Source organism: Berghia stephanieae, chromosome 14, assembly GCF_034508935.2.
Source record: "Berghia stephanieae isolate SIO BIC M18660-M18661 chromosome 14, UCSD_Bste_1.3, whole genome shotgun sequence".
Lineage (NCBI taxonomy): Eukaryota > Metazoa > Mollusca > Gastropoda > Nudibranchia > Aeolidiidae > Berghia > Berghia stephanieae.
Window position 1 is genome coordinate 10,102,498 of NC_088373.1, and position 26,633 is coordinate 10,129,130.

A 26,633-nucleotide genomic window follows, 5' to 3' on the forward strand; every position below is an offset into this window, starting at 1 on the left:
AGAGAGAGAGAGAGAGAGAGAGGTGGAAGAATATTGCATGCGACTAAAAAAGGAATGCGTTTTCAGATACAATTACAATGACAAAAAGAACTTCTCGCAGGGACTGATGGAAAAAGTTTTTAGTATGTCAACTAGATAACACCACGCTAACGTCTCATGTTTCAGCCACCCAGGAATACACTCGCTACAATTTCTACTAGATTATTTTGGTTTATGTTTTCATCATTCCTTTTGTTGACAAAGGGCTTTTACCTCAAACATCAAGTGTCTATACTGTTCCCACCCGACGTCATTTGTTAGTTGCTGTAAATGATCAATAATATGTTTAAATCATTGAACGCACATTGTATTCTCGTTGCAATTTTCCTTGGATAAATAATGTTATGTAAGGAAACATAAAAGTGCTAAAATCGCACTGTTTTAATAAATTGCGAGAGTGGTTCTATAGCAAGTGTCATTTACATGGGTCTTAGCTACCTGTATGCCAATTTTTCATGCTTTCAATCCCAATGTGCACATTGTTAGCCAAATGTCCCTGAATACAATGAATATAAAGAAAAAAATATGTATTCACGCAGTTATCTCTCTTGTTTAATATAGCTCCAATAATGAAAATTTAAGGGCATGAAACGAAACATTTTGATTGATTGCCAGAGTGAGTGGTTCTATAGCAGAAGGGTTTTTAAATGGGTCCTGCAGGGGCGTGGCTATATTGGTTGATTTGGTGCCCGGCACAACATCCATCTTTTATAAATGGATTAAAGCATTTTAAAAAACCTGAGAAATGATATATATACCGCCCCTTACTTATTTGAGTATGTCTTTTCTGTTTATTTTTTCCTTTCTTTCGTATTTACAAATTAAATATAGCATTCTATAAGCACACCACGCCACTTGGTCCTCGTAACCTTTGTTCAAATTTCCATGCTTCCAACTCAAATTTGCACAGTTTTAGCCTAATTCCCCATACTATAATATACCAACTATTTTTTGCTGTTGTGTGCAATTTCTTTCAAATTTTGATAATCGTGTCTTCGAAATGTGTATTAGCGATGTAAATCAATGAAGGCAAAATAAAATTTCTATGTCCTCTTAATTTGCAAACCACCTCTGGTGTATGGTCACAAATGTAGGTAGGCGTCTTGATATTTTACACTTCAGGATTTATTTGAGTGTTATAGTGAATTATTCTTTCTCTAAACAGTTCCAAAACTGAATTTACATAGATATGTTGTAGGTTATTCCACAAGTGAATAGAAGAGGGGGAAGAACGATTGTTCCTGGCTTTGTATTCAGAAACGTAGAACTTTGAATAATACATCGTGTCCCCTTGTTCTTGATCTCGTTGTTGCTGGACTAAGGTTATTCGATGGTATTGCCACAAGGTTGTGGAATACGCGGCTGCATTGTCAGTTTGAATTGTTTCGTTCCTTGTTCCAAATTTTCCAATGTAATGTTCGAACCATCTGTGTCACGCTGTCAATGGTTTTGAAATTGCCTAATGCAAAAACGCGCTGCTCTCCTTTGTACCATCTCTATATTTTTTTTTCAGTGTTCAGTTTATTGTTGTATAACATTTGGCCTTGATGTAACTGGAACAACTGCTTATATTTCTGTTCAGAAGAGCAGTTATGGAATTTACTTTCTTCGAGATTGTGTCTATTTGGTCATTCCAAGGTCGGTTAGCATTGATGTTTGGACCAAAGTATTTTGCAGTTTTTACAGAAGAAAGTTAGACGTATGCATCATATACTTGGTATGAAGTGGCTTCTTTTTGTGTGTCATTTGCAGCACTTCACATTTGTTGTGTTGGAGCTCATTTGCCATATGTCTGCCCATATTTGACGATTGTCAATGTCTTGTTGTAGTACCTTACTGTCTCATTGGACTTTATATTTTGATATCGTAGGCAATTATGGAGTTCTTGATGAGACTACTTCTGGTAAGTTATAAAGGTAAAGAAAAAAAGAGCAATAGTCCCATGATCGTACCCTCTGGGACTCCAAAAGTGACCTCCAAAATATCAGACATCCCCCCCCCCTTCCACCAAAACTTTGAGTACTTTCTTGTAAGAATGATGAAAAGAAGTATCACATTAAAAAAAGAATAGATATTTCATGAGAAATAAGAGTTTAAATGTTTTTTTCTATTTCATTGTTCTGTAGAATCCGTCAATAAAAGTTTACTTATAAAGGTCAACCTTTGTGAGGTGGGACACCAATCATGTCATTGATATTGTAAGAGGTACAGGTGGCAACAAACAAAATAAATAGCCTCCGAAAAACTTTGGCCGTTGTCTCCGACATAATATTCCTTTTGTAGGACATCCCTGCTTCTGTTTGTCATGTAGGGTCACCAGTCATATCTGCTACGTCCGTCGGATCACTCCATTTGGGTTAGTCGTCAACCCGTGTAAAACTCAAAACCTTCGGCCATTGAGAAAACCGCGTGAAGACATAAATATCGAAGATCATAGCAATGTCTTGCAATGTAACCAAAACGATGGATTGTATAAAGTATTTTACACAACACATCTTGGTTTATAGAAAAATATAACTACACACATCTTGACCAATAAATTTTACTTCGTAAATGTTTATTTCACATACAAAATAATATTTGGGTCAAAAGAAAGGCACATGGCCAGCAAAAAATTTTTCATAAAATTTTACCTTTAAACTTTTTATTTAATAAATTTTATCTTGAAAATTTTCAGGGTATATTTATATAGATGATGATGATGATGATGATGATGATGATGATGATGATGATGATGATGATGATGATGATGATGATGATGATGATGATGAACTCTAAATAAAGCGGAAGAGCAAACGTATCTGGGTTATTTAACAAATGCTATAGTTTTGAGATTTTAAAGTTGCAAAGTGGTTTACATAAAAAAATTAAGATAATATAGCTGACTTCCACATTTCACATGTTATTGTCTCTTGAGTAAGACTGTAGTGCTAAGCTAAAAAAGATGAAAGTTTGTAAACTATTGATCTCGTGTTTTTAAACAACTTTTGTATAATCCGCAAAATTCTTTAACCAATAAATAATCATAATCTGCCTTAGCAAGTATTATCGCAATATTATGTTCCTTTTGCTTGCCGCTATGTGGTCCAGTGGTATGACACTCGCTTTCGGATCGGAAGGTACTGGGTTCGAGCCTCACTCGGCGCATAGTTGAGTCCTTGTAAAAGGCTCTTTACTCACATTCTCTTACCCTACTTATGTGTAAAATGAGTACCTGGACGTAAACAGCGTTATCTATGTCTGAAAAAAACTTTAATATCGTCTCACAGGCGTCATGTCGCATCTATATGTTAAATGTTGCTGTTGTCCAGGGACCCCTTGTAAAGCGCTTTGAGCACAATTTGTGGATATTGCCCTATGTAAAACCTTTTTTTTTTTGGTTGCAATTTTTTGAATTTTTATGATTTCTGTTTCATATTGAAACGGCGTCATACTTTATTGCCGTTTTTATCTCGCACTCCGCAAATAGGCAGCTTTGTCGTCTTATGATATGACACTTGCCTTCGGACAAGAAGGTATAATTGTCGAGTCCCACCCTGACAGGCGCATTGTTGAGTTCTTGGAAAATTCTCTTTACTCACATTCTCTCATCATACTCAAGTATAAAATGAGACCTGGCCGTAACAGCATTGTCTCTGTCTGAAAACAAAGTATGCATTATCGCCAACTAGGCGCCATGGCTCGTTCGGCATTTTAAGTGTTGCTGCTGGCCAAGGACCTCCTTCCAAAACGCTTTGGGCGAGTTTATCGGATATTACTCTAAACAAGTGCTCAAGCTTTCTTTCATTTTACGAACGTTTGGTTCTTCAAAAGAAAACTTACCAGATGCAGGTCTTGTATATTTGAGCGCAACACCTGTTTGTCCTTCGATCCTTTGGTCATCTCCGAGCAACCATTCTGCTATTTTCGTTTTCGGATAACCTTCGTATGTAATGTTACACAGGCAGGGGTGAAGGTTGTCTGGATCCACGAAAATGGGAGGGTCTTTATTTATTGGGCAGTTGACAATATCAACAACTGGCGGCTCTGAGAAGAAGAAGAAAAAAAGATTGAATTTCGAAAAGTATGTTGTGGTTGGTTTAACCCTTTCCTTACCATCCATAGGAAACTCGTCACATTCGTTACGATGAAACCAACAATTTTATTATTCTGATATCCCTTGTACATCACAAATTACAAAGAAAATACTTTGTTTTAGCGATAAAAATTAGTCACTGGACAATATTATTTATGGAACATACTTGTTCCTTTTCTGTTTGAGTGGAAAAAAAATATTTGTATGTTGGCTGGGTGTGAAGTTTCAGGAGAAATGTTGAAAATGGCTGGTAGTGAAAGAGTTAAGCGGTAGAGGCGTGGACATGGACAAAAATCTGCAGTGATCGATTCTGACAAGGACTAGTAAAGACGATGTGTCAAAGGGCAATTTTATGACATATTTAATTTAAATGTTGCTGCTCGAAGCTCGAAGAAATAAATATGTTTAACTGAGTGTACTCTTCACTTTAATAGATGAAAACAGATAAAATGGACGTTTCGGGTTTCCCCTTTATCAACAAAACAGGATGAATGAAACACTACAGACGAGTGAGATAATGTGGTAGTGGCGTTGTTAAGATGAATAAACAAACACATTTACGAGCAGGAAATAGTATGCTCCTTTATAAGGAAGCACGAATTAAAATAGAGCAGTAGAAATTTAGAAAAGGTGCGCAATTAATTACGTGTAAAACAGTATAGAAAGTAAAATATAGATAATTAAGTTCTATATCTAGTTTGGAAAATAAATTCAATGGAATTAGAAATAAAAACAAATTATAAGGGATGTAGGTATTAGTATAATTATCAATGACAGTTACAGTAGCAGAAGCAACAGTAGTACTTTACTAGTAGTCCATTTTATCTGTTTTCCCTCATTAAATTGAAGCTTACATTAAATTTCACATTGCTGTTTATTTATATGGCATATGACACAATTAAAGCAATAAATTTCCATGGAGTATTTTGTCTTTAAGGTCTATTCCTATGGAAGACTGGAATAACCCAGGCGTTAGCGCAGTGCTTAGCAACTAATTGAGCTAGTTCTTATCAAGGCCACACAGCGCAGCGGGTAGTAGAACTCGGCACCGTTCCGTTTCAAAGCAACAACAATGCACTGAGCCAGATGACCTAAATAAATTCTCCAATAATCAGTTATTTAGAAAACTAAGGAAATCGTTTTCAATAGTTTCTGTCTGTTAAATATTGAAAACAAAAACACCAGTAAAAACTAGTGATCTGGCTCCAATAGAATAGCTGCAAAAATAGTTTTTTCAAAGGTTTGCTGGTAGCATTAGCAGTAACCGTAGTTGTAGTAGTAGTAGTAGTAGTAGTAGTAGTAGTAGTAGTAGTAGTAGTAGTAGTAGTAGTAGTATTGGTAGTAGTAGTAGTAACAGTAACAGTAACAGTAGCAGTACCACTACTACTGCTACTACTACTACTACTACTACTACTACTACTACTACTACTACTACTACTACTACAAGTAATAGTAGTAGTAGTAGTGTTGTTGTAGTAGTAGTGGTAGTAGTAGTAGTAGTAGTAGTAGTAGTAGTAGTAGTAGTAGTAGTAGTGTAGTAGTTAGTAGTAGTAGTAGTAGTAGTAGTAGTAGTAGTAGTAGTAGTAGTAGTAGTAGTAATTGTAGTAGTAGTAGTAGTAGTAGTAGTAGTAGTAGTAGTAGTAGTAGTAGTAGTAGTAGTAGTAGTAGTAGAAGAAGAAGAAGAAGAAGAAGAAGAAGAAGAAGAAGAAGAAGAAGAAGAAGAAGAAGAAGAAGAAGAAGAAGAAGAAGAAGAAGAAGTAGTAGAAGTAGTAGTGGTAGAAATAGTAGAAAAAGTAGTAGTAGTAGGAGTAGTTGTAGTAAATCCAATAACTGGAGGTGCCTAAATTAGTCAATAAAATGGAGATAAAGATAAACGGAGTAAATCTGATTTATGAATAAACAACACAAAACAAACGACGTTTCGGCCTTTGGCCTTTTTCAAGTAAACTTTTATATATATATATTGTTTTTACTAATTTTTGTTGTCGTTCATTCATGAGTCAGATTTACTCCCTTTATCTTTATCTCCAGTAGTTTTAGTAGTAGTAGTAGTAGTAGTAGTAGTAGTAGTAGTAGTAGTAGTAGTAGTAGTAGTAGTAGTAGTAGTCGTAATAGCAGTAGTAGTAGTAGTAGTAGTAGTAGTAGTAGTAGTAGTAGTAGTAGTAGTAGTATAGTAGTAGTAGTAGTAGTAGTATTGGTAGTAGTAGTAGTAGTAGTAGTAGTAGTAGTAGTAGTAGTAGTAGTAGTAGTAGTAGTAGTAGTAGTAGTAGTAGTCTTAGTAGTAGTAGTGGTATTACTGCTAGTAGTAGATTGGTCATTATTGGTAATAGTGGTGGTAGTTGTAATGATAATACTTATTGTTGAGTTTACATTTTTATTAGCGGAGCTGATGCTTGTAAGAATATAATTATGTAATAATGAATATGACTCACCACTAACTAAGACATAGCTCTCATCGGCGACATTGAACAAATCTGGATAAAGGCTATGAGTTCCAATACATTGCATTTTGAAATTTCCACCTTTTGTTGTATTGTAGACACCACAGTCGTACTTTCGAAGGGAAGAATTACTGTTTTGATAAATACATGTGAAATCCTCTTCAAAAGAAGGTCCTGTAAGTTTCAAACTCACATACGTTGATAAATTAGGTGCATCTGCTTCATGATCTGTATAACAGGAGAGTGAAAAACTGGAACCAAGTTCAAATCTTGAACTGCCTTCTGATTTAGGCGTAATGAAGTCTGGACCATCTGGAAACAAAAAGAAAAACAAAAAAGCAGTAGTTACGAGGGGTATTAGTCAAGAAGTAGTTCTTCGCTCTCTGAAAACGGCTTAAATCGAATAATTTTAATTTTAATTTTATTTTATTCCAGTTTTGACCTTAAGTTCAAACTTCACAATTTCCGCTGTACAACTGAACTTTTTTGGTTTGTCTTTCGTTAGAATAAGTTACTAATGTTATTGAGTAATATTGGTGTAAGCATGTATGCGTATGTTCGTGTATGAATGTAAATGTATCGTGTGATTGGGTTTGTGTGCTTGTTTTAATGTTTGTTTCTTCATATAATGTATTCTCAAAATTGTCAAAGACAGAATCTATGAATCGCAATTAATATTGTAAAGGGCCGCTAAGTACTTATTATTATTATTATTATTATTATTATTTTTATTATTATTATTATTATTATTATTATATTATTATTATTATTATTATTATTATTATTATTATTATTATTATTATTATTATTATTAATATTATTATTATTATTATTATTATTATTATTATATTATTATTATTATTATTATTGTTATTATTATTATCATAATAATAATAATAATAATAATAATAATAATAATAATAATAATAATAATAATAATAATAATAAACATATTTATATAGCCCCTTTCGTCCAAACCTCAACGCGCTTATTATTTTTATTATTATTTTTATTATTATTATTATTATTATTATTATTATTATTATTATTATTATTATTATTATTATTATTATTATTATTATTATTCAAAACCTTATGGCCCATGAAGCAAGAGTATATCCCGTTTTAATTGCCTTAAACGCCCTCTAGAAAATACTTAGCTCCCCGGAGGATAGGTCGCTTGTATATCGCAATGTACTTTCCGCCAGAACATACAGGCCAACCTACCCAATCATTGATAGGGTCATTGAAAATCTCAGGTTCATCCGGAATCGATCCCGGTACATTTCCTTGTGAAACAGCAGGTGCTCTACCAGCAATGCTCCCTCCCGAACCCCGTTCGGATAGAAGCAAGAAACAACTATGTAGAGAAGAGCCATTAGGGCGTTGAAAGCCAAATCTAACAGACCCAAGTACTCATTTATTTCTAGGTGGTCTGAAAAATTCCAGACTTCATCCGGTATCCATTATCGGTCCCATTGCCTGTAAAGCAAGTGTTCTACCAAATAAGCTCACACGGCCTCGCCAAATACTACACAATAATATGTCACTGTCTCATAAGGAGAAGTAAATTAAACGCTGTGAACCCAAATTAGTCTCATAACGGCAGGGGACCTTGAAAATCTGAGAACCCTAGCAGAGGACCGGCAATATTGGAGACACCTCACACAGGAAATACTGGAAACAGCCAAGGCGACCCGATCTTTCGGTCGAGACGCGAAAGGCATTTAAGTCAAGTAAGTCAAACCCAAATTAGCATGTACATTCTTGAAAGTGCTTAATATACATTTTCATATTTAGTTAAATTTCATTGTATATACTTCAATGTTTACAAATAAAGGGATTGATTCTACCCCTAATAATGAAAAACGCTATCATTTCAAAGTACAAACTTAATCGTTCAATAATGATTTGAACCTGCTGAATACAAATATTATTCAACGATTGCAGGATGTTTTTACTTTTATTTATTGCATCAAATAGAGTTTGAAAAGGTAGCTGGTGGCCATCTGAAGTAATCTTGAAGTACACACACATATACACACAAATTCATATACAATCACACACACACACACACACACACACACACACACACACACACCAGGCGTATTTTACAGAATATATCGAAATAGCAAAAAGCAAGAAAATGTGTTTTACTATTGTTTAGTACGTGTACAGACAACGATGCTTGTTCGAAATCACATATTCCTGTACGGCATTTACTAATACTATATTGCAGTATTGAATTACCTACAAAGAAGGTGACAGGCTATTTTGTGTTCCAAATGAGTATCTTGTTTTACTAGAAAATGGCTTAAAATTTGTTATTTTTAAAGAAAGGAGTAATTTTAATCGTCAGTAGAGGAAACAAAATAGATCTCTAAAAATTCAAATTTTAGAACAGCGGTGAAGTACATCTAAATTCAAAATAAAATCGTCGCAAATCCAACATATCTTCATATTTCGTTGAAAATATAGTTTAGCACACACAGGGTAAAAAAACTGTTGTTTTCTTTTTTATTTAAAAGGTTTATCGTCGTTTAATCACTAGACCCTCGCGTGGCCTGATTACAAATGATTTCGAACATGAACCCGGTAATACTATAAAATACAAATACCAAAGAATAATATAAATGACAAATGAGCTAAGGACACCAGTGAAAAGTAATCCCTAGACTACATGAGACATGCATCAGTGGGGAACGAGCCAGGACCATGGAAGTTGGATTGCCAAGATTACAGAAACATATTGTTCCAGATTCACTCCTCTCAAAGATCCGCTCCAGATAGTGTTGAGATATTGGTTCAGATAATCTCCAGATATTGGGTTACACTCCAGTTATAGTATTCTTCCGTGTCCCTGGGCTCAATCTCCAGTAATGTCAACATCTCACAGTCCCAGGTTTATACCCCACTTGTGTCCAACTCCCCTGGTACCGGACCCACTCCCCACTGCTATTCACCTCTTGGGTTCGCTCCCCACTGATATGCATCTCCCATAGTCAAATGTTTACTCCCGACTTATGTCCACTCCCTAGTTCCGGGTTCAATCCCTACTGGTGTCTACCTCTCACAGTCCCAGGTTCACTTCCCACGTCTAATAACCCCACTTAGGTTTGGGGATACTCTCCACTGGGTGTCCTTTTTCTCAGCCATCTCGTGTATCTTATCATATAGTCCTTTGATCATTCCCCATTGGTGTCCATTCCCACTAGTCCTGGTGCACTCCCCAATGTTATCCACTTCACACAGTTCTGGTTTCACTCCTCATTGGTGCCTACCTCCCATATTCTCGGGTGCACTCAATATTCTCGTGTTTCCATATCCCCGAATCCCGGGTTCGCACCCCACTGGTGTCCGTCTTATATTTTCAGATCCCAGGTTTACGATCCACTTGTGTCCACCTCCCCTAGTCCCAGGTTCAATCACCTCTGGTGTCGTCTTCCCACAGTCCCAGGTTCAGTCTCCATTTTTGTCCTCTCGAGTAATTACGGATTAACTCTCCACTGTGTGTCCTCTTCCCCAGCCTTTGTTTCACACCCCAATAATGTCCACATTTCACAGTCCCTGATTCAGTCGCCACTTGTATGTCATCCTATATATAGTCTTGTGTACATCCAAGATTGTTGTCAGCCTCCCACAATCTCAGGTTCATAACCCACTCATGGTATCCACATCTCGGTGTCCTGTGTTCGTTACCTACTGGTGTTCACTTTCAATAGTTCCAGGTTCAATCCCCACAGGTGTCAACATCAGATAGTCTCATGTTCACTCTCCACTAGGTGTATTCTTCCTTAACATTAGGTTCACTCTCCAATCATTGGTGTCCACCTTCTATAGACCCGTATACACATACACAAACATACATACATGAATATACCCATGAATGCACACACACACACACACACATACACAGAGAGAGAGAGAGAGAGAGAGAGAGAGAGAGAGAGAGAGAGACGCGCGTGGGCGCGTATGCACTTTGCATTAATTCCTGGCATATTCTAGTTTAAATACTTCCCAAAGAGATAGGTTTTTAGTTTACTTTTAAATTTATCAACGGTGCTTCAAGTCTGACTGACATTGGAATGAAATACAAGTGATCACCACGTTCACTGACGCCAAATATTCAACCAGGACTTGCAATAAAACCAAGATTTACTGAACCATGAAAGCAAAAGAAATCGTGAAAAAAAAATCAAACAATCAAATTTTTTACCAGTCTGCCCTCGTTAAACGATGGTGGGTACAATATCAAATGAAAATATTTCTTTCCCCCCGAAATTGCCGGCTTTTTACTAGTATTATGACATGTCTATATAATTACGTTCTATACGTAAAATATAAGACGGAGTTTATGCCATTATTTGTTATCACTTAAGATAACAAAATGCATTTTTCTAGAAGGCCGTTTTTCTCCTCAACCATTATCTAAACACACAAAGAGCCCATCACTATCAGTAGATCAAATTCTACAAGACTGAAAAAATAGCCAATGTAACTACCCTTTATAAAGAAAGATTAAAAAACAAATCTCAAAATTACAGACCTATTGCTTCATTGTGTATTTTGTGAAAAGATATGGAATCTATTCTCAAATTGAGTCTTTCAACGTGTTATGTTGGCCAAGGGAAAATTCGAAACGTCCACATTATCTGTATGTGTTAATTAAATTAAATCTTTCATTCCGTTTGACTTATGTTATATTGTCTTCTATCTTCAGGCATCAGCAATTATGTTTTTTATAAAAACGATGACATTTGAAATGATGAAAATATAATTCCTATATTCTTGCATTGAATCCAACAACTAATATGGAAATGATTAGGGCTTGTCTTGCGTCAGCAAATAGCAAGCTACTGACATGGCCCATTTATTGTGTGTGATGAATTATTTTTCAAAAATATGATATGAACAAAAGAACCCCCATAGACTCGGCTGCATGCGTTAAATGATGTGAACACGCCGAGAGACTTGCCTACACTCTTTAAATAAAAAAAAAATATCTACGCTATCATCATCAAGTTCATCAATAAAATTATAATCATTACAATTATCAATATCATGATCATGATCATGATGATGATCTTCATCATCATGATCATGATGATTATGATCATCATCATCATCATCATCATCATCATCATCATCATCATCATCATCATCATCATCATCATCATCATCATTATCATCATCATTATCATCATCATCATCATCATCATCATCATCATCATCATCATCATCATCATCATCATCATCATCATCATCATCATCATCATCATCATCATCTGGTGAGTGAACTATGGGATGTGGGCACCGATGAGGAGTGAACCCAGAACTGCTAGAGGGTGAGGGAACTGAGCACCCACTTATTGGGGGGACACTAGTGGGGAGCTTACTCGGGACTATAAAAGTTAGACACCAATAGAGTACAAACCAGGGACAAATGAGATAAGTACACCAATGAAAAATAATTCCTAGACTATCTGAGATGGTAACCAGTGGGGAACGAGCCCAGGGCTATAGAAGTTGAATGGCCAAGATTACAGGATGTAAACATGTTGTTCCAGGTTTGATAATCACTGGTGTCTGATAGAGATAGTTTCGTGTTCACTCTCCAATGGATGTCATATTCCGTATCTCAGGGTCAGTCCCCAGTAGTCCCAGGTTTAGTCCCAACTTGGGTCCACTTCCCCTGGTACCCGGTTCAATCCCAACTGGTATCACCTCCTATAGCCTGGATCCATTCACTCTCCACTGGTATTCACTTCGGTGAGTTTCAGGTTTGCTTTCCACTGGTGTGCATCTATCATAGTCCAAGGTTTACTTCCCACTTATGTCCATCTCCTCTGGTACCGGGTTCAATCCCCACTGGTATCGCCTCCTATAACCTGGATTAATTCAATCTCCACTGGTATTCACTTCAGTGAATCTCAGGTTGTCTACGCACTGGTGTGCAACTATCACAGTCCTAGGTTTACTCCCCCACTTGTGTCCACTTCCGGGTTCAATCCCCACTTGTGACACCCCGCTTAAATTTGGGGTTAATCTCCACTGGATAGAGCCTTGGTTTCACTCCCTAGTAGTGTCCACATCTCCGTCTTAGGCCACTGGTATTTCATCCTATAGTCCTTTGATCGTTTCCCATTGGTGTTTATCCCCATGGTTCCGGGTGCACTCCCCACTGGTGTCCACCTCACAAAGTTCTGGTTTGACTCACCATTGAGTTTTACCTCCCATAGCCCCGGGTTCACTCAATATTCACTCGTATCCATGTAAGAAGTTCGGGGTTCGCTCCTCATCGGTGTCCTTCCATTTCTTTTATCCCAAGGTTTCTCTCCACTTGTGTCCATTTCTCCTAGTCCCAAGTTTAATCACCTCTGATGTCGTCCTCCCACAGTCCCAGATTCAGTCCTCACTGTTTTTCACCCGAGATATTAAGTCTAACTCGCCACTGGGTGTCTTTTTCCTCAGTCTTCGGTTCACTTCCCATTGTCCACATCTCACTATATATATATATATATATATATATATATATATATATATATATAATATATATATTATACATGGCAGAACTGCAGCAGACATGTGCAGATGGAGATTTGGGTACAGTGAAATGTCAGGCAGCTCCAGAGACCAGCGATCACGTCGTTTCCAGTCTCCAGTTACAAAACTTACAGGTAAATATGAAACAATTCTTAGGGTGGAGGAAGACTTCCGAAACTGAGGTGGCGAATGAATTTGGCGGTGTATCCATACGCTACTACTACTACTACTACTACTACTACTACTACTACTACTACTACTACTACTACTACTACTACTACTACTACTACTACTACTACTACTACTACTACTACTACTACTACTACTACTACTACTACTACTACTACTCTACTACTACTACTACTACTACTACTACTACTACTACTACTACTACTACTACTACTACTACTACTACTACTACTACTACTACTACTACTACTACTACTACTACTACTACTACTACTACTACTACTACTACTACTACTACTACTACTACTACTACTACTACTACTAGTGTTAAAAAACGTTCTAAAATAACTCCGACGCCATGGAAGAATCCTATAAAGAACTGAACAAGTGTATGTGAAAGGAGCCAGAAAAAAAACGATACAAAAAAATCAGTCGAGATCGACTAGGGATCAAACCACAGACCTTCAGATTAGACGTCAGACGTTCTATCGTTACATCACAGAGGCTCCCGATAGTTGGGACACTTTTAATGTCTATATTCTTCACAAGGCTACACGTTTTAAGCTGTGAACCCTCGCTTGAATCAAATAACACATACATTGAACAGGAGAGGACGACGACATGGACGAAGTGATTAGAGTTGCTCCATTTTTATTTATTTGTTGTTTTTTTTAATGTCAAATTAAGACATTAAAGAGCAGGCACCTGTTTAAGATAATGAACTGAACAAGTGTATATGATTCCTATATTAACCACCTTGCACATAATTAAGGATCTAATATACGAACACAAATTATTACATTGTTATAATGGACAATCATTTGCGTTGGTTTCAGAGTATTTACATCACACCAATAAGTCCAAAACATTCTGGGTTATCATGTCGATTTTAGCCAAAAACCAATCCTAATCACACAATTTACATTTTCTCTTGTAGCAGCTATTTTCATATTTATTAGATACAGGTCTAATTCTAGATCTCTTTAGCGTTTAAATTGTAAGGTATCTCAATTTATTCTGTTTAGCGTGCCATGAAAATTAACGGGACAGACAATTCACTTATCTTCATTTATGCCAGAATGAAACCAGTTGCAAAAAAAGGACTAGATTAGTTTTTAAAAATAATTATAATTAGAACTGACTGCTTTGACCTTTCACTTACCAAATATGTGACCCATCGTCTCAAAACGGTATTATGTCGGAACGAACCAAATGCCTAAAAACGGAATTTAATGTTAAAGTGGTCAAAAATATAAAGTGTTGGCATTAGCACCCTAAAATATGGTATCCATTCTCCTCAATAAAATATACAAAGTCAACACAAGTCTGATATTTCTGGCTATAAATTCAATTTTCAACATCTTAACCATCCCGACTTAATACCGTTTTGAGGCGAAGGGTCACATAAAGGAAAATCGTAACATTCGTTACGATACATCCAACATCTTTCTTATTCAAACTTCTTTTGTACATCGTAAAATTTAAAGAAAACGAAGTGTGTTATATTTTTACTATTGTTTATTTCAAATTCTCTTTTCGGTGTCCCGTAACTCCGATATATTATGTGCGGCGATGTGGTCTAGTGGTATGAAACTCGATTTTGGGTCGGAAGGTAATGGGTTCGAGCTTCACTCGGCGCATAGTTGAGTCCTTGTGGAAGGCACTTTACTCGTCGTACTCAGATGTAAAATGAATACCTGGCCGTTATTAGCGTTGTCTTTGTCCGAAAAAAAATTGTAACAACGCTTAATGGGCTTCACGTCCCGTCCGAAATGTCAAATGTTGCTGTTGGCCAGGGACTCATTGTAAAGTATTTTGCTCCCTAAGAATCAATGTGGAGGTCCCGATATTCATATGGCAGAGCACTTACTTTACACGAGATTAATCCCGGATAAAGTCAAGTTTGTTTCAATGTATCTACCCCCCCCCTTTTCCCAATGCTACCACCGGTGATTGATTACTACTACTACTACTACTACTACTACTACTAGTAGTAGTAGTAGTAGTAGTAGTAGTAGTAGTAGTAGTAGTAGTGGTGGTGGTGGTAGTAGTAGTAGTAGTAGTAGTAGTAGTAGTAGTAGTAGTAGTAGTAGTAGTAGTAGTAGTAGTAAGTCTCGCAGTCCGAATGACGCTTGCTGAGAATTGTGTGATTCACTCGTAGTCGATGAGTATATCTGCTCTCTCTCCATCCATGTTGTTAATTGTTTCCATTGATCACGATCCTGTACCAGTAGAGTTACTATTGATGTTGGTGGTCTCCTAACATATTTGTTGCCATGAAGAAAATATTCTGTGATTGCAGTTTGGGCTGGGATGCCATCTTCTCGATTTAACATGTGACCAAATAGCCTCCATCGCTGCTCTTTTATTATTGTACTCAGGCGTTGGACCATGGTTTTTTTCATTAAGATCAGAACTTGTAATTTTCTCTGGCCAATAGATTTCGATTACGCCACGCAATTTTTTTGCGGTGGTATGAATCGAGATTTTCTAAATTCTTTTTTTTTGTGAGGCCCCAGGTTCCATAACTATATGTAAATATCGGAATAATCTTTGCCTCGTAAATCTGTATTCGTTTATTCTCACTGATTATGTTATTTCTATTCCATTAATTTTGGAGTTGGTTGAATGCATTGTTGGCCAGCAGCTTTCGTATTGATGTCTTCATTTTCTTTGATCAAATTGCTTAGTTAACGTACACTTTTCCATTCATTTAAATTTGTGTTGATATTTTGCATAGTCTGTTTTGGATTGATTCACTTCTAGATTCCATGCTTCTGGGGTAGTTGATATTATTCGCGTGCATATTTTCGCTTGATGTTCTGAATTAAAGATTAGGTCTGTATTATCTGCGTATATCAATTCACGAGTGCCCTTCTTTATTGGTGGTAATTTTGGTTTTAGATCTTTTATGGCCGATATCGTGAACTGAAATGGACTCAAGCTGTCTCCTTGAGGGGATCCTATTGAGGTTGATATTGTTGCTAATTCTCTGCCGGATTCAAATTGTAATGTAGTATTTGATAATAGGTATCTTTTAAGCTTCACGTCATTTTTGCCCAAGAATGAGCCAAGCATTGATAACAACCTTGTTCTACATATAGTGTCGAAAGCTGAACTCATATCGATTCCAAGTATGGTAAATTCTTCCTTATATTTCTCCGTTCTGGCTTTCAGCCATCGATGGACCCATACTATATCCGTAGTGCTTCTATCTCTTCTAAGCCCGCTTTGTGAAGGTGAAAGATATTCCTTTACCTATTCTCTAATTCTGTTGAGCGTAATTGTGCATAAAACTTTTCTTAGCGTGGATAATAAACCGATTGGTCGCAAATTTTCTAAAGGGCCTTTTTCCCTCTGGTTTGTTTAGTAGAATGAGTTTTCAACTTCCAAGATTGAGAACTTGTTTTTTCTTAAATATCTTATTATACATATCAGCTAGTATTTTCATGCCTTCGTCGTCAAGACAGTTTAGTTCGTCTGCTCTAACACCATCTAGACATTGCGATCTATTGTTATTGAACTTTTTTATGGCTTCACTTATTTCTTAACGTGTTAAAGGCGTTTCAAGCTCTGGATTTGTAGAATCGAATTGTTCCATTTCTTGAATACCCTTCTGAGTGCAGTACACGCTTATTGTGTTTATAATTTCTTTATCATTACATAAGGTATTATTTCATTTACCTTCGATTATAAGTCTATTATGTGTTTTCTGTCGTTTGATTGAATTCACCGCATGGAGCCTTTTCATATTGTCACTTGTACTATTTATTTCTGCCACAATCTCATCTATTTTCATTTTGTGATTATCTATTGATTGAGGTTTATTTTTGTGCATGATTTCATTTCTTTTTCTCTTTATTTTGTTCTTCGTATCCGTTTTTAGAAGCTGTTGATGTCAAGTCTCAGTTGTTTTTGCAGCTGTGATAAGTCATGCAGTATAGGACAGTAGTCTTGTTTTTGTGTACTACTTGTCTCAGGCAGTGTTGTTTCCCTGCTCATCATCACGCTTCGGACAAGATGTTGTTGAATTATCAGCTGGGTTAGAGGCATCCTTTAAATTCTTTGACAAAAGATTCGACCCGAGTGTGTTTCTTAGACTTCTGAAGTATTTGATCGGTTTTCTATTTTGTTTGTAATACTTTGTAATAATAATAATGGTGATTGATTATGTGGACGTAAAGTACTTTACAATAGACTAACTTCCTATCCAAAGGATCCCAAGCAATTGCTAATTAACGTTTCACGCTACACAAACTGGAATTAAACTCTGGCTCCATGGGTCCGATGATCCAGAAGGACTACTCATAATTAATGTTAGTTCTCTTTATTCAAGCAACAAAACTTCACATAATTTTTTTAATCATTCATGGCCGTAGATATTATCTGTCTTATTCTAAATACTCATTTCAGACAACGGTCACATTTTTTGTGTACTCACAAATCCATGTCACCTTCAGCTTTTCAAATTTATGATCTGGTATACCAGGAATTGGTTCCCACCCCAGTTCGCAAGTTATGATTAAAGTCTCACCGACACCTGAAAAATAAAGCAAGATGAAAGTGAAATTTTATTGAAGGCACGGGGCAACAATCAACTTATAGATTTGGAAATCTCTCGAAACTTTATTTCGGAATCAAACATTCCTATTTTTACACATCAAATACATCTCCTTACTAACCATAGGAAAAGCGAAAATACGATGCAAGCAACAATTTTTTTGTACATCACAAAATATAAAGAAATTGTTTTTTATTGCTATAAAATCTAGACCCAGTGTTGTAGAGTTAATTATCTGAACAACATCATGTCCTATAGAACGTACTTGTTGCATTTTGTTTTAATAGGAAAACTATATTTTGTGTACGGTGGTGTAACGATTTGGGGAAAATCTCTTAAAATTGATGGAGAGGGGATAGTTAAAACAAATATTTTGTTAGTTTGATCAATTTAATTGAATTTGAATAGAAACTTAAAATGGGACACTTGGGACAGTTCCTTTAAAATATGAAATGTAATCATTTTAAGTAACAAGGAGAAAACTTGCATACAGATTACCAAGACGCTTTTAAAAACCAATCTGCTATAGAACCACTCTGGCAATTAATCATAACATTCGGTCAAAGGGCTTAAATTTTCCCTATTGTAGATATATCAAACAAGGAAAATAATGTGGTCTAGTAGTATGACAGTCGCTTTCGGATCGGAAGGTCCTGGGTTCGAGCTTCGCGCTCGGTGCATAGTTGAGTCCTTGGAAAAGGCTCTTTACTCACTTTCTCTCACCGTACTCAGGTGTAAAATGAGAACCTGGCCGTTAACAGTGCTGTGTTTGTCCGAAAATTGTAGTATCGCCTTACAGACGTTATGTTCCGTCCTACATGTTAAATGTTGCTGTTGACCAGGGACCCCTAGTAAAGCGCTTTAAGCACATTTAGTGGATATTGCGCTATATAAAGCTCAATTAAATAAAATTAATATAAATTTTATCATATTCACTGTAGAACAAAATTAAAGAGTTTCTTTTTAAATTGAGCTTTCACATAGCGCAATATAATTAATATAATAATAATAATAATAATAATAATAATATAATAATAATAATAATAATAATAATAATATAATAATAATAATAATAATAATAATAATAATTTATAATAATAATAATAATAATAATAATAATAATAAAATAAAAAAGTAATAAAAAAAAGAAGAAGAAGAAGAAGAAGAAAGAAGAAGAAGAAGAAGAAGAAGAAGAAGAAGAAGAAGAAGAAGAAGAAGAAGAAGAAGAAGAAGAAGAAGAAGAAGAAGAAGAAGAAGAAGAAGAAGAAGAAGAAGAAGAAGAAGAAGAAGAAGAAGAAGAAATGTACATTAATATAGCGCCTATGCCGAAGCTTCATTGACCATCAGTAAAAAACATTACACACTGCAGATTCGGGCATACGGGAGTGAAATCCAAGTGATGGGACCTACTTTACTGAATGATCTGTCGCCAAAACGTTTAAGATTAGTTTTTGGAATTTGAAGGTGGTACAATTGCGAGGACCTGAGATGTCGAGTGAGTTGTAGGGCACAATCGAGTCTTGAATGTAGGCAGGGCTTCGTGAATTGATGGCATCAAAACAAAGCAGAGAAATATTGCATTCAATACGAGCTTTAACTGGTAGCCAGTGTAATGCCCTTAACATCGCCTTGACACCCATCGAGTCACTGCGACAAATACCTAGGACAAGCGTTGCTGCTCTATTCTGAACTTTTTGTAGTTTGTCGAGTTTTATGTCAGGCAGACCTGCAAGCAGCGAGTTACAGTAATCAATGCGTGAGAGTATCAGTGCACAAAAGACCGTCTTCATCAAATGGAGAGGAATGTATTGTTTCATTCCATGGATTCACTTTCATTCAAAATTCATGGTTTTGATCATCTGGTTGATTTTACGTTCCATGCTGAAACAGTCGTCGAGAACAACACCAAGGTTTTTTGCTTTGGATGGCATACTGATTTGACAATCACCAACAAGTATTGATGGTAATATTGTCTTTTTAATATTTGACGGAGTGCCGCAAAGCATGATCTCCGTATTGTAATCATTAAGTTTTAATTTATGGTCCTGCATCCAATGCCAAATAGACGAGCAGCATTGCACAATATCAGATGAAGCCTTTGAGATCCCGAGGGCACCGCGGATTTGTACAACTGCGTATCATCGGCATAAATATGGTAATTTACGCCATGTGCAGAAATGACTCGCCCAAGTTGCATTATATACAGGATGTAAAGTACAGGGCCGAGTACCGAGCCCCGAGGAACTCCAAACTTCAGTGGTGAGGGGTCTGACTGTTTCCCATTAACCAAAGCGGACTGGGTTCTACCAGTAAGATACGATGTAAACCATCGCAGTACAATATCTTTGACGCCATATATATTAGAAAGGCTCTGGATTAAAATTGAGTGGTCGTTAGTGTCAAAAGAAACTGACAAATGGACCAGTGCAAGACTTGACACTTCACCATTGTCACACGATATCAATAAGTCGTTGACAATTTTTAAAAGCGCCGTCTCTGTACAGTGTCTTTCTCAGTATGCAGAATAGTATTTTTTAGTCAGTTTATTTCCAAAAGGTGGTCTTTCAGTTGTTTCAAGACAATTTTTTCAAGAATCGTAGAGATGAAGGAACGATTGGATACATGGCAGTAATTTTTCAAATTGTCAGCATCCAAATTTGGTTTCTTAATTAGACGGGTTATCATTGCTGATTTATAGCAATCAGGACAGATCTGGATGATAATGATTAATTAAAATCAGTGTTACATAATCAATGGTTGAATCTAAACATTTCATAAAAAGTCGTGTGTTTATAGGATCAATGGCGCATGATTTGGGTGCAGATGACACTATGACATCTCTGACTTCATAAGAGCTAACCTCCCGAAATATGTGTAAAGTCGGTCGCTCAAAAGACATGACGTCACACTCAATGGCTATGTCACCCTGACCGAATCAAGCTCAGTTCTAATTTCCAATACTTTTCCATCAAAGTACTGTGCGAAAGATTCTGGTAAGTCATATAATGGCATATTAAATGGTAATAGATTTGAATTTGATTTTCCACTGATTTCAGAAATAAAGTTAAAAAGAATCTTTATTTGGGCACTCTTCAATTCTGTTCTTATAGTAGGTGTTTTTCTCGTTTGTGTTGATATGTTTCACCTCTGTTCACCGCTTCATTGCCGTTCGATCGGATGCTTTGTATGGAGCCATCTGCGTTCGGCCGCACGACGTTGTCGATTGACTTTCTTGACGACGTCGGAAATCCATGGCGCAGGAGGACGATCTGTGACAGTTCTAGTACGTAACGGTGCATGCTTTTCCAGAACCGTCGATAGGGTGTTGTTGAGGACGGTCGGAAAATTCGCATCATTATCTTTTGAAGTCAACTCGTCCTTGGTGTCTTCGTTGAATCTCTCAATATCGATGGCGCGGAGACTGCGGGCTGTGACATCTTTTTTGTCTCTCTTTGGCGTAGGCACGTCGATGTTGTATGTGATGGTAAAATGGTCCGTACGTCGGTGTTTCGACGTGTTGGATAAGACTGTGGTGATCTAGAATTGCCCTTTAGCAGCAGAGTGGTGATCGCTTGTAGAGTCATAGTGGATGTTAAAATCAACAATGATCACGAAACGTTTGGAGTATTCAGTCGTTGACTCAATCAGACGTTCAAAATATCCACTTAACTCAAAGCGCTTTACAAGGAATCCCTGGCCAACAACAAAACTTAACATGTAGGACGGGACATGACGCCTGTTAGGCGATATTACATTTTTCGGGCAGAGACAACGCTGTTAACGGCTATGTTCTCAATTTACACCTGAGTACGGTGAGAGGATGTGAGTGAAGAGCCTTTTGTAAGGACTCAACTATACGCAAAGCGAGGCTCGACCCCAGGACTTCCGATCCGAAAGCGAGTGTCATACCACTAGACCACATAGCCGGTCTGTATTCAGGGAAAATGGGATAAAACCGTGTGCACATTGGGATTGAAAGCATAATAATTGGCATTCAGGTAGCTAACACCCAAATAAATGACACATGATATAGAACCACTCTCGCAATTTATTATAACAATGCCTTATTAGCACTTTTATCTTTCCCTATATAACACTACTTATCCAACTAAAATAACATCGAGAATACAATGACATTTTCAGTAGCTAACAAAATGGCTTCGGGGGGAAACAGTACAGACAATGGACGTTTCGGATGGAACTACCCTTTGTCGGCAAAAGAAACGTTGAAGAGATAAAACAAAATGTAGTAGGAATTTTAGCGTGTATATTTCTGGTTGTTTGAAGAATGAGACGTTATCGTAGTATTGTCTAGTTGACATACTAAAAAGTTGTCAGATCAGTCACTGCGAGAAGTTCTTTTTGTCATTGTAATTGTATCTGAAAACATGCAAATGCGTTTCCTTTTTAGTCATATATAATATTCTCCCATCTCTCTCTCTCTCTCTCTCTCTCTCTCTCTCTCTCTCTCTCTCTCTCTCTCTCTCTCTCTCTCTCTCTCTCTCTCTCTCGCTACTTTTTTTTCTTTCTTTCTTTTAAGACCCATCAACATTCAATTATGAATTATGAGAATCTCATATGGAATACACACGTAATGCTACAGTTTTTAAACGCTACATTAACTGCACAATGGTTCACCAACAATACACTTAGACCTATTTCATACAAAACAAGCCATCAGTACAGAGTAATGTTTGGACAACAACTGATAGAACAGTCGCGTGTGCTTTTAGCCGAGCACTCAATTATACCTGAACGAGCAGTCAATGTGTGTGCAGTGCCTTACACAAGGACATAACATTACAGATAGAACATGCTCCCATTGTCACCATGCGGCCAATAACGTAACGTCAATAGCTTGGCACAATACTGCATCGTAACGATTGATGAATATCATGATAATAATAATATTGATGATGATGATGATGATGATGATGATGATGATGATGATGATGATGATGATGATGATGATGATGATGATGATGATGATGATGTCATCAAAATGTAGTAGTACTTCGGAGTCATTCGGTCCATGGAGCCGGAGATTATCCCGGTTTCTATAGCCTGAAACGGACAATATCAATTGCTTAATACAATTATCATAGGACGCTAGTCTATCGCAAAGTACTTTCCGCCAGATATAACAGACCCAGCAACCCAATTACCGCTGGGTGGACTGGGAGGTCAGAAAAAAAATGGCTACACTCGGGATCTCAGTCCCTTTGCGTGTGAATCGAATGCTCTACCAACTGAGCTATCTTGATCCCCAACTATCATCAAGTTTGACCAAAATAGTCTATATAACACGTAAAACGATTACTGCAGTATCTTTGGAAAGAAACAATAATTCGGGGGATGGGGAAATGAACACTGGCTGTGTCAACACCAATTGCCCACATTTAATCGAGCTATCTTCTAAGAGTCTGTTAGTCTGTCCATCTGCCTGTCGTTATTATTGTAGTTGATTATGCTTGATAAATCAGATAAACAAAAAATCTATTATTATATATTTAACATGATAGAAATCCCTCAAAACTTGCAAAATTGAATAACGATTAAACAAATTGGATAGTTCGTGAATCGAAAGTTTAGAGAAAGGAAAACATCCGGTTTGACGCTAAAAATATTCACCAGTGAGAATCCATGTTAGAATTATCGTAAACTCGACTTTATTATTGACTTACTTGAATTAGATGCCTTTCGCGTCTCGACCGAAAGATCGGGTCGCCTTGGCTGTTTCCAGTATTTCCTGTGTGAGGTGTCTCCAATATTGCCGGTCCTCTGCTAGGGTTCTCAGATTTTCAAGGTCCCCTGCCGTTATGAGACTAATGCTTTTCTCCAAGTGTTGTGAGGTTTTTGTTTAGGATCACAGGGAGTGTTGTGATCGGTCTTCCTCTGAAAAGGTTCCCGTGTTTTTGGAAGTATCCCGACATGGCTTGGTTAGCTGGTATGTTTTTGTCCCTGCGTAGTATGTGACCGAAAAGTTGCCATCGTTGTTGTAAAATGTCAAGGGAGATTGGTCTTTCTTTTGTGATCTTATAGAGTGATTCATTTGAGATCTTTTTTGGGTATTTGATGTCCAGTACCCTTCTTAGCTGTGTGCGATGGAAGGCATCCAGATGTTCTTCTTCGGATTTTGTCAACGCCGCAGTTATACAGAAGTATCGGTTTTACAAGAGCACGGTACAGTTTCAGTTTGGTTTTTCTCTTTATTTTGTCACCTCTAATCCATACATTGGTGAGTTTACTGAGTGCGGCGTTTGATAGCTGTTCTCTTCTTTGTACATCCTCGGTGTCTCCAATTAGTGAGCCGACTTTCTTTGTTCTTTTCCATTCCTCTTTGTTCCTCGATATTGTTGTAAATTCGGTTTTATTGGCATTGACTTGGAGGTTATATTTCATGAGGGTATTTTGTATGATGTCTATATTTGCTGGTGTTGATCCAATAAAATCGACATCATCTGCATAGGCGATTTCTCTAGGGATTGCATTCTCAATATGAGTCGTTGGTTTTGGAATGACTTTTCGAACTTCTTTCAGAGCGTGTTCTAAGTATATTGTGAACAGAATCGGGCTCAGACTATCTCCTTGGGGGGTCCCGATGTTACTTTCGAACTGCGTCTGTTTTGTGGCCCCGTATATCCTTGGTTGTATATTTGTGTTGCTGAGGAGAAATCGGATTATTCAGAGCTCGTCTTCGTCTACTATGTCTGTTAATATCTCCAAAAGTTTTCCTCTGTCGATCGTATCAAAGGCTGCGGACATATCGATTCCGGTTATTGTTATGGATATTTTTTCTTTGAGTGCCTTTGCTGCCAACCATTTATGTGTCCATACAATGTCCGATGTGCTTCGGTCTTGGCGAAACCCGCTTTGGCTATGTGATAGATATTTTTCTATTTTCGGTCTAATTCTGTTGAGGACAATAGTTGACAGTGTTTTTCTTATGGTATTCAGTAATGTTATTGGTCGCAGGTTGTTTACGGGTCCTTTCGTTTTTCCTGGTTTTTGTATTGTAATTAGGAAACCGCTGTTTATGTCCCAGTCTTTGTGTGTTGAGAATGTTTTGTTCATTAGGTTTGCAATGCTCAGATCCAGGGAGAGGGTACCGCATTTCAGCAATTCAGCGGGAATTTCATCTTCGCCTGGGGATCTGTTATTGTTTAGGCACTTTATGCTATTTCTAACTTCAGTTGTTGTGATGCGGTTGTTTAGGTCTCTAGGGTTTCCTGAGAAGGGCGATATTTGTGAGACTTGTTTGTGAAATTTCTGCTGGAAGTGGTCAGTTACAATGTCAAGGATATCGTTGGGATTTGTTGTCTGTTTGCCAAATTTATCCTGTAGTTTTGGGTTCTCGAATGGTTTTCGGTTCAGATATTTCGTCGCTTTGAACATAGACGATGCGTTATTTTTGGACTTTTCTATGTCTTCCACTTTTTTGTCTAATTCCTCGCTTCTGTGTTTTATTGTAAGTGATCGAATTGAATGCAGTATTTTGTTTCGTTTCGTTTTCAGGTATTATTATGTACTATTATTCTCTTTTTATTATAAGTTGTGCAAGACTTGTGCGGCACTACAAATATATGTTCTTCCGTTTTTCATCCCTCAACAACCAAGACATGACTTAAGTTTGTTTATTGATTATCCATACTTCTCTTATCTTCTCTTATTACCATCGTCATGAATAATCATCAGCCATCAACAGGTTATGGGCCCTGTCACAGGCACAGATTTGACGGTGACGAAAGGAAGTATGAGTTGTGGGAAATAAAATTCCTATGGTTTTTGAGAATCAGGGTCTTGCATTCTGTTTTTACCAATCTCGAAGATGATTCTACCGTTGTTGACGACAATAAAAACGCAGAGTGTTTCGCTGAATTGGTTCAAATCCTGGACGATAGATCATTGTCTCTTATCATCAGAGATGTGAGAGACGACGGAAGAAAAGCTCTAAAAATATTGAGACAGCACTACCTGCCAAAAGGTAAGCGACGAGTCATTACGTTATACACTGAGCTCACCTCATTAGTTAAAGTGGAGTTTAAAGTCGCTTTAAGAAACTATGAGGACACTGAAAACCTCCAACAATACAGACCTAACAGCTCGTCAGTGATGAATGTATCCCACTCTCACTCTCAGTACTCTCACTCTAAATTCAACAAGAAAGGGACTGAGAACCACAGTAGGTGGTGTGATATCTGCAATTTTAACTCACACAACACTACTTTTGCAGAAAAAGAAATACGCCTTATTCGTCTACAACTACTAGACAACACCCAGTTATGCAGGCGGCTAATTAGCGCCAAATCTGTAAGAGCTAATGCAACTACTGGTAGTCAACATCAACCTTCACCAAATTCGTCAAGTATTATCTTCTTCACCTGCGGCAACTTGCCACTCAATTCTCTTGACAATTCGTTTCTCGCCGATAGTGGTGGCGCTACAGGTCACATCGTGAAAGATGAAGACAAATTTGTCAAATTCGAGAAAAGCTTTAACGTGGCGCAACACATTATTGAATTGGCTGACGGAACGAGGCCAACCAACATTGTCAAAGGGAAAGGTGATGTGAGTGTCAGTCTTCGTGACATGAATGGAACGAATCGTAATGTTACACTGAAGGATGTGCTATATGTGCCCAGATTTAGGCAGAATATTTTTTCAGTGAAAGCTGCAACGGACAGAGGGGCCATAGTCCAGTTTTCTAAAGATAATGGATTTCTTTCACCGGGTAATTCAGATACCCAATTCGAGATCAACAAGCAAGGAAATTTGTATTTTCTGA

General features: G+C 37.1%; 1 protein-coding gene across 2 annotated transcripts in view; it reads right to left on the reverse strand.

The window, feature by feature from the left end:
* Positions 1-26,633, reverse strand: part of LOC144960087 (uncharacterized) — an 88,517-nt gene that overhangs the window by 44,346 nt on the left and 17,538 nt on the right. The window contains exons 4-6 of one of the 2 annotated variants that reach the window (XM_078893035.1): positions 17,729-17,827; positions 6,547-6,867; positions 3,862-4,065 (exon numbers count right to left, since the gene is read on the reverse strand). In XM_078893035.1, coding sequence (XP_078749161.1) covers positions 3,862-4,065; positions 6,547-6,867; positions 17,729-17,827 — 624 coding nt within the window. The remainder of the gene's footprint in view (positions 1-3,861; positions 4,066-6,546; positions 6,868-17,728; positions 17,828-26,633) is intronic. The other variant, XM_078893037.1, reaches the window with a different exon arrangement.